Consider the following 17,066-nt stretch of genomic DNA (forward strand, 5'->3'; position numbering starts at 1 on the left):
CTAATTTTCATTTTCAGGTATTTATTCAAGAAACAGAAACGTTGAACTGATTGTCAACAGTGTTACGGATATTATACTTGACATTTTTGTTGTTTGGGGCCTGGAGAGCACATGAATGCCAGGAATCAAGTGAATGTTAATTAAAAGTGAGTGAAATGTCATTAAATGTCATTTAATAATAACGTTGGAGGGCCCTCAATAAATCTACCCCTCATTTACCGTCATATTTTTCAGAAGAAATATGAGAAAGCAGGTGGATTAATTATCAGGTAAAACAAACACAGGTACTTAAGATGTCATTCACAAAGTTTTGTGCTGTCGTAATTATCTCATCATGTTAAAGAACACAAAATAAGTATAAGCACTATATTTGCTTCATAGATAACGATAGTTGCATAATGAAAATAATACAGTTATAAAGATTTACAGAGGGTTGTGATGCATTTATACACAGTTATACACATGCTTAAACATTTATATGTACATTTATTTTTAATGGTATTTGCCCAAGCATAATGGCCTCTGAAACTAAACAAAGTGCATTTTAAGAAGCTTACATTAGAACAGATGCCTCGTTATCACACGTACAGTATGAATATCACATTTGTAGTATCTAGAAGTTGTAAGTTTTCTCCCTTCTCCTTCTCAGGCGTCTGGCCGGGTGTTGCGGAGGATGACCTCCCTCCCTTCCAGGAGCCAGTCTCCTGGCTGTGGCACCGCCGGCACTGTCTCACCCTCCCGCATCTCCCTGCGAACATCCCAGGGCAGCACCTACGACTCGCCCATCCTTTCAGAGCCCAAACCGCTGGCTGCCATCTTCCCCGGCACCTCCATGCCGCCCTCCTGCCCGTCACCCTCGTCCCCGAACGACGGCACGCAGGCCCTCCTGGGAGGTGGTGGGGGAGGAATAGGAGGAGGAGGCGGTGTCCGTCTAGGCTCCACGCTCTCCCTGATCGAGGGGAGGGGTTTGACAGGGTCACCGCTGCGCTCGGGGATGACCGCGGTGCCACAACACTACGGCTCCACGCTGCCCAGGAAGAGCCAGCCGCTGGCCTACGGAGCGGACCCATACGGCTTGTACCAGAGGAGCGCCCTGCCCCGTCCCGACAGCCTCATAGGTCAGTCTGACGTCCAATCAGATGTAGAGTTGTTGTGTGGCTGAAGAAAGGTCACGGTGTGGTCGTATTGGCTGTACTTTATAGTTTTCATAGCTCAAATTGGTCCATCATATCATGCTTATCCAGTCTGATTTGACCCTCGTTTCCCTCTCTAGCTCAAATGGATTATTTGTCTTTATTTACCATTTGAATATCACATCGTTCTACATCATTGTTTTCCAACCTTTTGGCGAGTTTTCACCTCTGAACTTCTCAGGTTGCCTCATTTGTCTAATCGGTCCTATTCACAGAAGACATTCTGACATGTCAGAGTAGGAAAAAGCACAGGGGTAAATAATTAATTGTTAATTTATTGATAAATATCGATAAATTGTGCATGCTGGTTTACTGTCACACTGTCAAGGCTTACTGGACACTTTAATAGAACGGAGCCGTCGTTAATTGCTATTAACACCTGGGCTTTTCCCACTAAGTCAAAATGTCTGTTGTGAAAGTGGCCTATTGTTCGAGGCCCAGAGAGTAAAACTATTCAATGATTCCAAAGAATTTGATTCGATTTTGTGTAGAAAAACTTTCCTATCCCATTAATCATCTGGAGAACCTTCTCATTTATCTTGTGACCAACTGGAGGGCAGCAGCGTGGGCAGAAATCGCGGTGTGGGTGGGAACAGAGAAAATCAGGTGGGCCTAGCCCGCCCAAGACCAATCATACCAAGTGCTGAAACGCATATGTTAACCAAAGTAGGCCATTACAACTATACTTCCCTGAATGCACTACAGTTTAATCATGCAAGCCTTATGCATCATCAGTGGTAATGTTACAGGCACCAAGACGAACATTAACAGCATCACATAGCCTGGCATGGTGGCTACATATTCACACACACACAGATGGCAGACGCAGCAACATCAGCATAAAATCCAATTGTACACCCAACAAAAACTGTACCCAATAAACAATAATATTGAAATAGGCAATAGGCTACAACAGATTAGTTTATTTTTGATGATCACAGCAGGAGACTGTGGGGTTTGGTGTTGAGCACTGAAATTATTTCATTCTAGTCCAATGATTCAGTCAGTTTCCTTCTAAAGGAGAGCAGGGACAAAGAGTTCAGTCTGTATTTCATCATTTATGCCCTGATGCCAGTTTTTATACGACTGACAGCTGAAAAGAGTCTTTTAGTACAGCTTGTTGCTGCTGCTGACAGGGAAAGGACTGAATCAGCAGGCACGTACGTTGCGTTACTACTTGGCACTTGTTGAGGTGAAACTGGTGCAGGAGTAGGTGTCTTGGTTGAGAATGACGGCTGAACTGGAGCTGAATTCACTTCCTCCTGTTCCTCATGACGTCTTTTTATGACTGCTTTGTTTCATCATGGGTTTTATTTTGACTTACATTAAAAGGAGCTAACTAGCTAGTGGAAAGTAGGCTTCTGTTCCTCTGTGCCAGAGGTTTTCAAAGTGGGAGGCGGGCCTCCCCAGGGGGGCTCCAAACAGTGTCAGGGGAGGCTCAGTGAATGGAGGTGAAAGAATATTACATTAGTCATCAAAAGGAGATCACAGAGAATAGCCTAAATATGTGTGCTTTGGTTAAAGAGATAGTTCAGAGATACAGTGGTTTTGGGGAATTTGACTGTTTTTCTCACTTTCCCAAAGTCAGAAACTAATAAATGCTTTAGTTCTTTACTTTTTTTTATGTATTTGATGTAAGTTATATCAAACAGCAATTAGGCTATTATACTAGCTACTATTGGCTCAAGTGTTGAGTGTCTATGGGATCAAATAATCATTATCATGATCCCATAAGCATCCAGGAACTAAGCAAGCAAACCAAGGGGAGGTTGAGGGGGCGGCTTTTTCCAAGCTTTGTCTGATGGGAGGCCCACAGTCTCAGACTTTGATAACTCATGCTCTGTGCAATAGATGAGCTGTACACTGAATGAAAGAGGAAGAGCTGCTCACAATCTGGCATTTGCGAAATGTACTGCCACTCAAAAACCTGACCTATCATCATCATCATCATCATATGGTAAACAAGAAGCAAGAAACGAGATTTGTTTTATTTTTATTGTTCATGTATTCAGATAATTGAAACAGTATTCATTGATTGCTATTCTTCCTAGCCTTCTGATTGGGCTGCGCACCAGCTGGAGGCGTGCGGACCCTCAGATTGGGCATCACAGCTCTACAGTTTATGAGTGTCTGTTAGTTCGACAAAAAGTTCAGGTTATAATAGAATTTTTAATAGCATAAATTCAGTTTTCATTATAAGTGTTTCATTTATACATAATACTGCAATTGTTCAAGCTCAGGTCCAGTCTTTAAAGCCTAAAATCATTAAGTCATTCTTTATTTTAGTTATTTTAGTTCAGTTATTGCCCCCAAAGTCATATGAGAAGCACATTAATTCAATGACATAATAAAACCCAAATAGTCACATTAAAAAATACACTAGAGAAAAAGCGTGCATAAAAATCTACATTCTTCAATTAGAGCTGTGAAAAATGATAAAATATACAAAAAAATCCTCTGTGTCATATTTATCTTTGAACTGTGCGTGTAAGTGAACCCCTGGGATCGACAGGCTTTTGTTTTGTTACGGTGGTTTTGATGCAGACATCGAAGACACAATAATGCAAACTGACAGAAAGGAGCCGTCTTTCTTTTTTGCCCTCTTTTCAGTGCTCCATCTTTTTGATTCAGTAACATAACGGGTAGAGAGTTTGTGCCCTGGAGGGTTGCCGGGTCAAATCCAATCAGGTCAAAATCTGGGCCGAAAAAACTCAGGTTAAGTTTAACTGGGAGCAAAGAGCTTTGCTGCAGAGTTTGAAGCTTCGCTGCTGCAGTAGAAGACGGTTTGAATGTTTGAGCGTGTGTGTTTTCAGCAAAGCTTCCAGTTAATATAAACAAAGCCACGCTCCACAGCTTTGACACCATTTTCTCTGTTGAATTAATAACCTTTCCTTTGTCCAGGGAAAGTTGACTGAGCAGCACTGATTTAATATTGTCGCACACAACACTCCTACTGAGCAGGAAGTTTCCTGTATCTCTGTGAAGCAGTGAGAATCATTAAAATAAAGCTGCACGTTGAACAAAATAACTTTCAGGCAAACTGCAAGCTCGGCAGGTGATTTTATCTCGTATCCAGGCTTAGGCAGCTCATTTCATGGAGTTTTTAGTCAAATTATCTTGCAGCACTGGCAGATAATGCTGCTGGGTTTGATAAAAATTTATTTGATGCATGCCAGAATGAAAAATAAGGAATGTAATCTTCAAGAAAGGAGGATTTCACTTGTACCAGGTAGATGTTTTGAACTCAGACTTGCTTTTAATCTTGTTGGGTGATTGATGTGCAGCTAGAGAGCTAGAAAAAGTAAAAATCACACATCTACAGTACACATGAACGCAATTCAGTGGATCACAGTTGCCCGTGGGAAAGTGCTTCCACTAGAATTTCTCTCGCTTGTGCTGTTCAACAAATTGATTGGTGGGAGAACAAACCATGTTAGTATCTATTGGTCCTAATAAGAAGCAGTTGATAGGAAGCAAAAGAAAGCAGCGGGTGGTTACAGTGTTTCCTCTAGAAATGTTTCCTGCAGCTGCACATTGCAATTGATTATATACAATGGATGATTGATTACAAACCAGTGCACATACAGTACAGTATAATGTTTTCCAAATGAGCTCCAGGATCATTGGACTGCTGAATACTTTTACAGTAGGTGTCTTGCTATACTATACTGTTGCTGTATGGTAACATGACATGTATAAATAGTACAGATTGGTTGGTTTAATCAAGGATGGATTTTCCCAGGCAATACTTAATAGTATCCCAATATTCAATGTCAATACTATTCATTTATCCTCATGAAATTAATGCAATACATCATTTTTCTGAGACAAGACACACTAAAGGACCTCAGCAGTGCTAAAACAATTAGTCAGTTAATCAGTTTAGTTGATTGGCAGAAAATTATTTGGCAACAATTTTGATAAATTCACTGGTAGCTTCACAGATGAATGAATAGTTGCTTGGTTTTTTTAGTCTTTTATGATTGTAAATTGAACATCTTTGGTGTTTGTTGTTCTGTCAGACCAAAGAAGCAACACATCTTCATAATTAAAGGACAGTAAAGGTCTAAAATTCAGCTGGCAAAAAACAACCTGTAGTTACGTTTACGCCAATAGTGGCCATAGTAATGCACTCCAGAATGACCCATAAGAGCTTAATGTGCCACTTTCCAAAACTGTTGCAAATCATTGTTGCAGTTGGAAACATGACACTCATGGTTGAAAATGGGAAATTAACAGTGGTCTCCTGCAGCAAAGTCCACTTTTGGCTATCTAACTATCCAGCCATCTATCCAACCTCCTAATAAGGCAAAATCATCTTATAGTGATGTCATCTGTACTGCATCACTTCCCAGGTGTAAACGTAACTACAGGTTGTTTTTGCTGGCCTGAAGTTTAGACCTGTTCTGACGTTTTTCTTGTGAGGACTGACTGAAAAAAAGCTATTTGAATATGTCAGCTTGGGCTCTGAGGAAATAGCATTTTTCACTGTTTTCTGACATTTTATAGACCAAACAATTGATGAAGCAATTGAGATAATAATTAGCATATTAACTGATACTGATAATAATCATTAGTTGCAGCCACAGACCTCAGAGAAGCCTCTGACTTCAGGATACTAATTTCAAATTGGAAAACTTAAAAAAATATACATTACAAAGGATTTTTATCAATTATCACTGTTTTTTCAACTGCAAGTAACTGCTCCATTTACTTTAATCCATTTGTTTTTTTAAATGTGAATGTACTGTACACCACACCCAAAGCTTGGTTAGAATAATTATATACCGTATGCAGTGAAGCTCTGGCCCTGAGTTACTGCAGCTCTGCTCATTTTCTGTCTTCACTGATTTACACCTGGGACTCCAGGAGAATTCACTTCAACTAATGAGCTAGTTGGCCAGAGAACCAGTGTGCTCCGATTCAGCCAATGCAGGTATAGAGAGCTTGCAAGTCCTTTAGGGCTGCAACTAAGATTATTTTCATTTTGATCAATGTATCACTCAATTGTATGGTGTTTAAGTTCCTGAAGCCCAAGATGATGGCTTCAACTGTCTTGTTTTGTCTCATCAACAGTCAAAAACCCAAAGACATTCAATTTACAATAACATAAAACAGTGAAAAGCAGCAAATGCTAACACTTGGTGTTTGGCATTTTGCTTTATAAATTACTTGAGCACTTAATCGATTGTCAAAATTGTTGTTGATTAATCACTTTAGCACCACTTTCATTGTGAAGTTTCCAAGCAGCTTATGCTAGCAAGGTCGCAACAATGCTAAACGTGAAGTGCATGATGATTTAATTATGACGATAATGATGTGAACTTGACTGACATCCCCGGAGATCCAACCTCTGACTTCGAGCTTCTGTGATTGGTTAAGACAGCCGAGGCTGGCTGAGAAACTTGAGAAGGGATTATTTCTGTACTGCAGCCAGGCTGTTCAATGAGCCTGGCTTACAGACGCCTTTGAGGACTCTTTTGAGCAAATTTCAAACCATAAAAACCCTTCATACTGTAGTTTTAAACCAGATCAGGTTCTTGGCAATGTTAAACAACCTGACTTTTCTTCTGCAAATAACATCAGAACATTAAAAAACCACATCAATCACAGCTCCTCCCGTCTTATTAACTGGTCGTCAACAACTTTCTCCTTGCTTGTCAACTGCTGCGTTGCTGGTGGAGGATTTACTGTCGCCGAAGCGCTGCTGATGCTGCAGCGACACAGATTTATTCCTCCGTCCTGCCCTCTGTCACTTTACTAAGCCGCTCCCACTGACCCATATAGGGGTGTTTCTATCACAAAGCCCCCCGGAGCATCAGCGTGTGATTATCAGCTGACGGCACTGGAAAGCTTTATTATATTGCAAGCAGCGTATGCCTGTTTTAATTCAGTGCATTTTCATATGATGTGTGTTCATGTGTGTTTCTGCACTGTTCACGTGTGCATTTGCATTTATGCACCTTTTGTGTTGTGCTTTGTGCATGTGTGAATAGAAGATGGAAGAAGGATTGGTGTGTGTATTTCTGTGTTCATGTATGTGGGAGGCAGAGTCAGTGAACTAAATAAAATGCCTCCTATTCTCCAGTGATTTTCATCCTGCGGTGCTGCTAAGTGGCCTAATATGTCGCCTAAGTCTTTATTCCCAGTTATCCTGCAGATCCAACATAATCCCAGATTACATGTGGGAGATAAGCAATTGATGGATATACAAGATTATGCTATTGCTGATCAGTGGCACTCGTAGCTTAGGTAGTGAAACCGAGCAGCCAAAACACAAACATAAACTATGAAATTAGCTCTTTTTTTTCCCTGGCATTTATTTAAAAATTTCAGTGTCACCAACATGCTTGAGGTTTTGAACTCTTTGATTGAATTTCGAGTCATAACAGAGGAGAAGGAGCAACAGTGGAGAGTGGAAAGTAGGCAAAATAGATTAATTAGTATTTGTGCAACAGTGCAATGAATCCCAACTAGGGGTACTTGTACCCAAGCAGGCAGTTTCCACATGAAAAGCGAAAAATGTGTGGTGATAACATATGAAATGACTTAAGAAATTGGCTGTTATTCATACACTATTTGGTGAGACCAAGCTGAATTAACAGTTCAAATGGTAGGTACCTTAAAGCTAATGGATAAATGGTTGAAACAGTTAGCTTAAAGGCAATGGATAAATATTTGAAACAGTTAGCTAGCTTAAAGGTAATGGATAAATGGTTGAAACAGCTAGCTTAAAGGCAATAGATAAATACTTGAAACAGTTAGCTAGCTTAAAAGCAATGGATAAATGGTTGAAACAGTTAGATAGCTTAAAGGCAATGGATAAATGGTTGAAACAGTTTGCTAGCTTAAAGGCAATGGATAAATGGTTGAAACAGTTAGCTAGCTAAAAGTCATGGATAAATGGCTAAAATGTCCACTTGGTGGTAAGGTTAGCAGTAAGAATGCAAACTTGACCAAAGCAACATAAACATTGACGGGTGCAATTGTATGAAAAAAAATGTAGTAGTAATAAATCCACTTATGATTACTAAATCACATCTACATCTAGTTTAAAATCAATCAAATGACGTGTATTGTCAAAGAAAGGGTACTCAAGTTAATCTGACAAGGCTGTAAGTACATCAGTAAAAAAAGGTTGGGGACTATTGTAGTGAATAGTGAACTTTGATAAAACCTCTACACGCTACTCAAAACATGATTCTGTTTGATTCTGGCAAGTTTCAAGCATTTGGTAGCTTAAGCATCCTCTAACCAGAAGATCATGAATTTGGTTTATGTGCCTCACTGCTGAAGAGCCCTTGAGAAAGACATTTATTCAGCAGGACCGTGTCACAAGAGCAAATTTTTATTCTCCTCCAAATGAATTTTCTTTGGGATAAGAGACCAGAGTTTCCGTCTTATTCACTATTTATCTAAATCAAGAAAAGAGAACTGCAGAAGCAAATAGCTCCTTCATCACAAGCTCTAAGTGCAAATTGTGTGCTTCAGCTGTTGGACTGATCCAGTGAGGCTGCCCCCCTCGTGCCCTAAAGCCTCTTTATAATTGGAGCGCTCTTTGAACTGATCTGCTCTGAGATTGGAGGATGGTAAAACCCTCTGCTCTGCTTGTTTGACTTGCTGATGACGACGCCTGCAGCAGATACTGAGTGACCAAAGTCTTCATGCGTTTCATAAGCACAACAACAGTTGGGATGAGTTGGCGTTATGAAATACAGTATTTGGCACCATCTTGATTTGCATTGCCTCACCTACAGATGACTTGTTTGTGGCAAAATGATGAGATACACATATAATTTATGTATGACCATGAAAAGCAGAAAGAGGATTTATTCAGCTTTCTTTTCATTCTGCACTTGGTCGCCTAATGATAAAGAACAATAATCACACCCCTGCACAAACCACCGCTGAATATTGGTCAAAGAGTCTTAATCTGCCACAAGATTTTATAGTACAACTATCTGGGCCAAAGGTATCTGAGTGCATGGTATTATCTTCACAACTAATGAAATAATAAGATAAGAAAAATAAGGGAATTTGAAGCGTGGCAGCAGCAGAAGTGAACAGATAAGTAGCTTTTAAAACACTAGAATACTATATACATTATGAGCATTCACTGACAAAAAATGAATAAAACATACTAAATACTGCATATACCAACAGAAATAGTGGCTAAACGGTGTATTGAGACAAAAATAGTCACCGGTAAGTTGAGGTTACAAGGAAATTGCAATGAAAAATTATATATAAAATGGCACTTGAACAAAAATTGCACTTGATGTAAAGTGTCTGCCGATAGAAGTGTTAGCAATGTGAAATACATTTTCTCATTCCCTTGATGAGAAAGTTCAACAAGAACAGCAGTGACTGAAGAGTCATTTTTAAAATATACCTCAGTTTCTTAATATCTTTTTTAAAAAAAGCCTCAGCTTGGCTTCTTGTGTCGTCTATTTTTCTGTCAGTGCTGACATGAAAACGTTGCTTTCTCCACCTTCCACAATGGTAAATGCGCACAGTAGATAGTAGTAGTGTTTGTTGGTCATTGTGACAACATTTTTAAGATTTTGTAGAGATACTGTACCTGTTGTTATTATTGTAATATTCTCAATATACTGTGTGTTCTTGTACCCCTTCATTTAAGCAAATTAGCCACCATACATCTCCGAAACAGAAGAAACCATTTCGCCCTGTGTACTTTGGCCAATTTTTAAAAACTCAGCATTTTTAATTAAATTAAGAATTACATTATATTGCATTACAGTGGTGTAAAAAACACAAATATCTCAGAGCTATGAACTATTAATTTATGGCTTCTTTACTTTGTAATTGCCTTCCTCAAAGTCTGAGATGCCACATTTTAAAAAGAAAAAGCATCTTAAATTAAATCTGCACTGTAAATAAATAAACTTAGTCCTGTGTCCTTGCTTGTGTACCTGCAGGGCTTCACAGCTCATACGGTGGTCATGCGGGGCAGATAGATCCAGAGCTGCGGGCGGCGTTGTCTCCAGACTGCCACATGACGCCCGTTTTCGACGAGCGCTCCTTCCACAGCCCATTGTACCACAGCCCCACCCACGACCCCCAGGGCTCCCTCTACAGGACAAGCACAGGTACTTTGTCTTCTATCTCCCCTCAGATCATATCAATTAATGATTCAACATAAAAATCTGCTATTTTAGAGTGTATTATTGGTCCCTAAGCATTAAAGGGGCCTAAAAACAGAGACTCTGGCTGGTTTGCAGCAAAAAAAGCAAACAAAGTACCAAAAATCTGGATTATTAGATGCAGTAGAAGTACTAGCTTAAATACTAACAGAAGTACTAGTGGTACAGGAGGAGATGTGGTAGGGATTCTGGCAAAAACAGAAATAGTAACAGCAGTCCTCCAAAGCATTTCTCATAACTCAGCAGATTCCTTCACATGAGTTTCAGCAGATTTATTATAATCACAGAGAATTACGCAAGCAACCCCATTTTTCACAGCAGCGTCCCCCTCAGGAGCCTCGGTCCCCAGGTTGAGAAGTTGGTCTCAGTTTCACATCTGTTCAGAAGATAATTCCTCAAAAATCTGTGGTGGAAATCATGGTTTACAGGCACAGGAACTGTTGTTACTATCACTCCCCGAGGTCAGAACTTAATTAGGCTGAAACCTTTCATGTACTCCGCCGCTTCTTAATTGAAGCCTTTGCAGAATTATTTAAAGCTGAAAGCTCTGCGGAGTTTGATAGTGGAGGATCTAAGGAGCCATTTTAGTTGCGTTTAGTAAAGACTTAAACAGGTTTGGCCTGTGAGTCAACTTGCTGCTATTAAAGTGACTGTTTAAGTACTTATGTAAGATAACTTTACTTTCCTTTTTATGTGACATTGGATGTATTTTGCTCTTTTTAAATTGCTATAAACTGCCTCCAATCTGCTCAAAGTAGTCATTCACATTCTTGATCCCAAATAAAGCAAAACCTGGCCTCATTTTTTAAAAATTATGATCTGTTTCAGAAGTATCATCATTTCATTTCCTCAGGTATGGAGACCCTCCCTCGGAACACAAGCCATTGCGGCACGCTGCCGTACCAAAGAAGCAGCTACGGGCTGAGCACTGCGGCTCTGTACGTCGACTCCTACAGGGTCTCCGGCGAGCCCGTCTTCTCCCACCGGCACTCTGGACTGGTGGAGCGGGTGGCCACGCGCACGCCGTCCATCGAGAGCATCCACAAAGACCCCAGGTACACGGTCAATGTGGTCAAAAGTAAACAGGATCTGTGAAATCTGAGCGAGATAAAACATTTAAAACTATTACATTGAATGCCTGATATGAAGGCAGTGTTTCCAGGTGAAGTTTATCTTATACTGATAATATCTTTATTTATATAGCACGTATCAAAAAAAAAGTACAAAATGTTTCACAAGAATCACATAAAAACACACAGCAATAAAAGATTAAAAGTGCTAAACAAATAACATTGAAAAGCCAGCCTGACAATAAATAAAACATAGTAAAACCCATAAAACAGAATAAAACTAGCACAAAGTAAAATCAGGGAAGGTTGTGTGATGAAAGTACAATTTGAGCTTAGATTTAAAAGAAGCTCCTGACTCAGCCGGCCTCATTTCCTCTTGAAACTTTTCCATGCCCAGGTTGCATAATATGAAAATGCAGTTTTACCAAGTTCAGACGTTGCAGACTCAAGGGATCCTGAAGGTTATCCATCTAGATGATCTGATCTGACAGCTGTTAGAGACAGGAGAAAGCATTTCACAAAGGAAACCAGGAAGTTAACCAGCGATGGCTTTAAAACTGTTACTATAATCAATACAAAACACTTTAAACACTTTAAAATGAATCTTTATTCATATCAATATCTGTGCATACAGTATATACATCAACATTATTTACATACACTCTCATCTCATTTAGTGTTTTTGTTTGTCGACATTTGTTGGTTTCAGATTGTATTTAGGTTGATTGGAGCTTTATGCAGCACTATTGCCCAAATCAAGTTTCCCCTCAGGGACAATAAAGTATATCTTATCTTATCTTATGGATACAGATGTATTTTGTCATAACTCTGGAAAGTTTTAAAACTGTCAGAATTAAATTTAGAAACTTTTCAGACCTTCTCTGGCGCCGACCAAAAAATCTGTCTCAAAAAACTGTCAAGTGCTGAAAGGTATCAAATGCTTGTTTACTTATTTTTTGATTAGTTTTTCCTGATTTAAACAAGAGTTTTAATGCTTTTAGATGAATTTCTTGTAGAGTTGCTTATTGTTAAGACAAATTAAGTTGAATTAAACTCTGATGCACTTGAGAAGGTTGATTTTTAGATCTCTGAATGTGACTTAAAGGGAAAAAAACAAATATCTGTACCATAACTTGGATATCATGTTACAGCATCAAATTTTCCCTAATAATGAGTTACATGCTAATACTGTATTAGCATTAATGATATTCTCAGCCTTTAATTATGCCGCAATCCATTGCAAATCGGAAGTTCTGAGTGGGTATTCCCAACTTCCAATCTAAATGCGTCCCAGTGCATCTGCTCGGGAAAACATGGACGCCTGCAGCAAACTGATGTTCGGAGGGCCATGTACATGCACCAACCCAACACTACAGCAGCTGATTTAACAGATTAGCTCGCTTTAAAAGAGGCAGGAGGAGCAGACAAGTACTGCATGCTCGTAAAGACTTCTATCAGAGTTGTTACAGCACATTTCACAACACAAACACTACATACTGTGACGTCAGGCGTGTTTCTATCAGTGATCTCGGGCTAGATGGATCTTGCCGACTTGGAATTTCGACTTGAATGACCGTTCCATTGCACTTTTCCGTCATTTTTCAGTTCTGAGTACAGTGGATTGCAGCATTCAAGCACAACATGAAAGGAAAGCAGAGAATGTTAAGGAAAGTTTCTCTTTCTTTCGTCTCAGGGAATTTGCTTGGCGTGACCCCGAGCTGCCGGAGGTCATCCACATGCTGCAGCATCACTTCCCCTCCGTCCAGGCCAACGCCGCCGCCTACCTGCAGCACCTGTGTTACGGAGACAACAGGGTGAAGGTGGAGGTAAGGTGTGAAGAGACATGCAGGGCAGCTGCCTGGGTAAAAATAACAAGACGGACGTCACAGTCATGACTCACTCCTCAGGTGGAGGAAAGTGCTGCCACGTTTAAAGGTTCCACTGCACAAGACTATAATACTTTAATAATTTATACAGTCGTTGTAGTTTTCAGCTAAAATATGTTTAGTCAGTTTCCCAAAGAAAACATTAGACAGAAAAAGAAGCAAAAATCACTATTTTATGACGTCTTATAATTGATTATTTGAAAAAATAATCAACAGATTAATTGATAATGGAAATAATAGTTGCAGTAATTGCGTCCCTGCATGATATATAATATATATAATATATTAAGTCATTATACAGTATGACATATTTCAGTGTAATGATCTTTTGGAGGATTAGACTTGTGATTTAGAGGAGATACAAAACAAATAATATAAAGAAAAAATAGAAACAACCATCATATATCAACAAAAATGTCATTTAATGAGCACATTTACATTATAATGCAAAAAAAGAAAGAAAATAATGACATATTGCACATTTATCTTACACATAAATACAAGTTCCAGTGTTTAAATCTTCTATTTTTTTTGTATTTTTTTTGCAAAGAGAGTAAAAACTAACTTAAACTAATAGATTAAAACATTGCTGTTTGAAGGTTTTTTGATAACAGGAGCAGTATGTTATTCTAAAGCTGTAAACTGACGGTTACACTGTGAAATATTGACTAGACTTTTAATTGATCTCATTTCATATTGCTGCCAGTGTTGCTCCTTTACACCGACTCAGATGTCTCCTGTTGTATTCCTGCACTGTCGTCTCTAAGAGTGTATTCCCAGCTTACATTTGAAATTTGTCTTTTTTATTTTTTTTAAGATCCTGGCTGCTTTACTCTGAGCCAAAGCGCCATCTGCTCCAACAAAAGTTTGGGTAACGTTAGTGCCAAATGTGCCGGCGCTCCGACGCGCACAAACACGGCACACTCTCTCTTTGCTCTACTTCCCGTGAAATAAATAACTCCAGCACGATGGTGGAGCTTCACGCAAGAGCCATTTTAGTGCCGTTTGGTTTGTTTGGTGATGAGCTTTTAATTAGCCTTTGGAGCAGCCTGGACACACGCCTGCTCGTTTAGCCAGAAACAAATGTTTTCAGTGACGGTTTGAACACAGAATCAAGAGAGAAACGGGGGAACGTCTGCTGCTCTCTTGAGACGGGTTTATTTTGAGATGAAACGAGAAAGTTTTTGAACACGCCATCAGTGATGCTCTGCATGTCTCAGTCCATGTTAAATACAAAACCCTTTCAGAAATCTATTGCTCCATTTTTTTTTTTTAATGGTGATGTAATGTGTACTCTGTGCAAAGAAAGATAAAAATGTAATAATTACATCATAATTACCTTCAACTGATGCTGTTACCCAGGATCACCTGGAACAAACCCTCAAAAAACAAGAAATTAATTTAATTTTAGTAGTTTCCATTCAATTCTGAAAGCTTTTATTATAAAACACTATACATTTTATCTAAACCACTGCTAACCATTAACCTATTCTGGACCTTGACTATGACGTGAATTTAGCAGATTTAGTGTCAAAATCTAATTTGTACTCTTGACGGCTGCTACCTATAGTCTCATCATCCCAGTGACAGTTATCCCTTTGAATTTGAGAGGCATAAATCCAAAACTCACTCTGAATGCACTAAAAAACGGAAACCGCAGTCTCATATTTCTCTCATGGTTCTTTGATCTGACATCGGACAAGGAAAGTCCTCCGTTTTACTTGTCAACTTGATGGTGGTGATGCAATTTTTTTGTCCTGCAGAACAAATTGTTTTGGATCTCAGAGAGTCTCACAGAAAATCCTTCAGCAATAATAATTTACATATTCGTGATGATAGCAGATGACAGGAGGCCTTAATAAGTCTACTGTGTAGGTGTATATGCTGTGTAAACTTCTTCCTCTGCGATCGGTCCCCGGTCTGCAGGTGTGTCACCTGGGGGGCATCCAGCACCTGGTAGACCTGCTGGATAACAAGGTAGCCGAGGTGCAGAAGAGCGCCTGTGGAGCCCTGAGGAACCTGGTGTACGGCAAGGCCACCGACAACAACAAGGTAGCGCTGAGGAACTGCGGCGGCGTCCCCGCCTTGCTGCGCCTCCTCAGGAAGACGACCGACAACGAAGTGCGTGAGCTGGTCACTGGTAGGTCTGATTCACCTGCGTGGAGGTTGAGCTGGTTATTCATGAGTAAATACAGAGAATACAATCTGACAAAACAGACAAAAAACAAAAATATTAACCAAGAAAATGAAACAGATTCACTAAAATGACTCCCTCATGTGTCATTATATGACGTGGCACTGCTCAAGACGCCTACTTTTCCCTCTGAATTCCTGCCTTTATGTCTCATTAAACTAATAAAATCATTAATTAACTTTTCACATGATCATTTTCATGATGTATAAACTGTAAATCCAGTAAGAAGTTGAACCTGCATGTTGTTCTTTAAAGTAAAGGAGATAAAAACAAGAAAGCACTCTGAGAGTGATTATCTCCACCAAGGCTGCACAGTTCTCTCAATTTGTTATTTTAATAATAGACACATTCAGAATATATTAATCTGGACATTTGCATGAAAATATACTTAGTTTTAGATCATCATGGGACATGTGGGGCATATTTTTCTTTCAAGTTAGTGCAGTAGTTCATGAGAAAATAGCAAAACTGCCCTGGATTCACAGCAAAGATCATCTTTCTTGGGCCTCATTTTAACTGTTTTTGTGCTAAAAAAGAAAGATATAAAACAAAACTTGTAGAGTCAGAGGTAATAAAAATCAATCAAGCAGGTTCCCAGATATAAAAGTTGTCAACTCAGATCCATCTTTTTATACCTAAAGTGGTAAATTCAGATGAAAGCAGCATCCACATTGACAAAAACATTTTTCCAAATGCAAAGCGTGACACATTAAAATCTCTCTGTGATATGTGTGTGGGTGTTTCGCCTGCTCGCTTGGTTCATTGGTCGCCCCGGCGTCCGGCTGGCGGCGTGTCTGTCTGTGTTGCCGTCTGACTGGCTGGCAGTGTATTAATCTGTGTATCGGCTGTTCTGTGGGAGGTGAGAGCGGCAGCGGCTTAAACACTCAGCGCGCAGTGTTGACAGAACAGATCTCGGCACAGTCCTCGGGACAGATGCTAAGATAATGTGCTTTGGAAACAGGATGCCGCTGAAAGCTCTGCAGCCACACCACACATACTGTTTAATACCAGGAGATATGAAGCTGCGAGACGGCTCAGATTCTTGAGCAAAACACAGAGCAGACTCTTCATTTTGTTATGAAGCTTTGGGAAAGTTTGTATTCTTACAGCTCAGGTCAGGATGTGGATTATTAAAGCTGCACTTCATACTTTGATGCACTCAAATGGCTGCAGGATGTTTCTGTCTTTGTCTTTTCATCTAAAATGTTCTTTACTGTATCCCTGAATAAGGCACACTAACAAATCTATAGTAATATACCTAAATGTTTAATAAACACACTATCTTTCCCTATTTTAAAAGAAAAGGATAAACTAAAAGCAGCTCTAGTTTTAATTAAATTCCAAGTCGACTTTTTTCCCCACCTGACTAGAAATGTCCCGTAATTATCACTCCTCTCTTTGACATTAACACTTTGTGATATAGACAGATGACATGAATGTATTTTTACATACATTTTTGTCTCTTGCAGCTTGCAGATTGGAGCGAGGCTTTAACACTGTTGTGGTTTGATTCACAGCGACGCTAAAAATACGTCAGTAAAAAGTTCTTTGGAAGCCTT

At 39.5% G+C, this 17,066-nt stretch overlaps 1 protein-coding gene across 4 annotated transcripts in view; it reads left to right on the forward strand.

Annotated features, from left to right (window-relative positions):
• LOC137176750 (plakophilin-4-like) overlaps positions 1-17,066 on the forward strand; it is a 51,793-nt gene that overhangs the window by 21,621 nt on the left and 13,106 nt on the right. For all 4 annotated transcript variants that reach the window (XM_067582650.1, XM_067582652.1, XM_067582653.1 and 1 more), the window contains 5 exons: positions 650-1,118; positions 10,133-10,303; positions 11,211-11,412; positions 13,121-13,253; positions 15,240-15,453. In XM_067582650.1, the coding sequence (XP_067438751.1) occupies positions 650-1,118; positions 10,133-10,303; positions 11,211-11,412; positions 13,121-13,253; positions 15,240-15,453 (1,189 nt within the window). The remainder of the gene's footprint in view (positions 1-649; positions 1,119-10,132; positions 10,304-11,210; positions 11,413-13,120; positions 13,254-15,239; positions 15,454-17,066) is intronic.

The sequence above is a fragment of the Thunnus thynnus genome, chromosome 24, assembly GCF_963924715.1.
Source record: "Thunnus thynnus chromosome 24, fThuThy2.1, whole genome shotgun sequence".
NCBI lineage: Eukaryota > Metazoa > Chordata > Actinopteri > Scombriformes > Scombridae > Thunnus > Thunnus thynnus.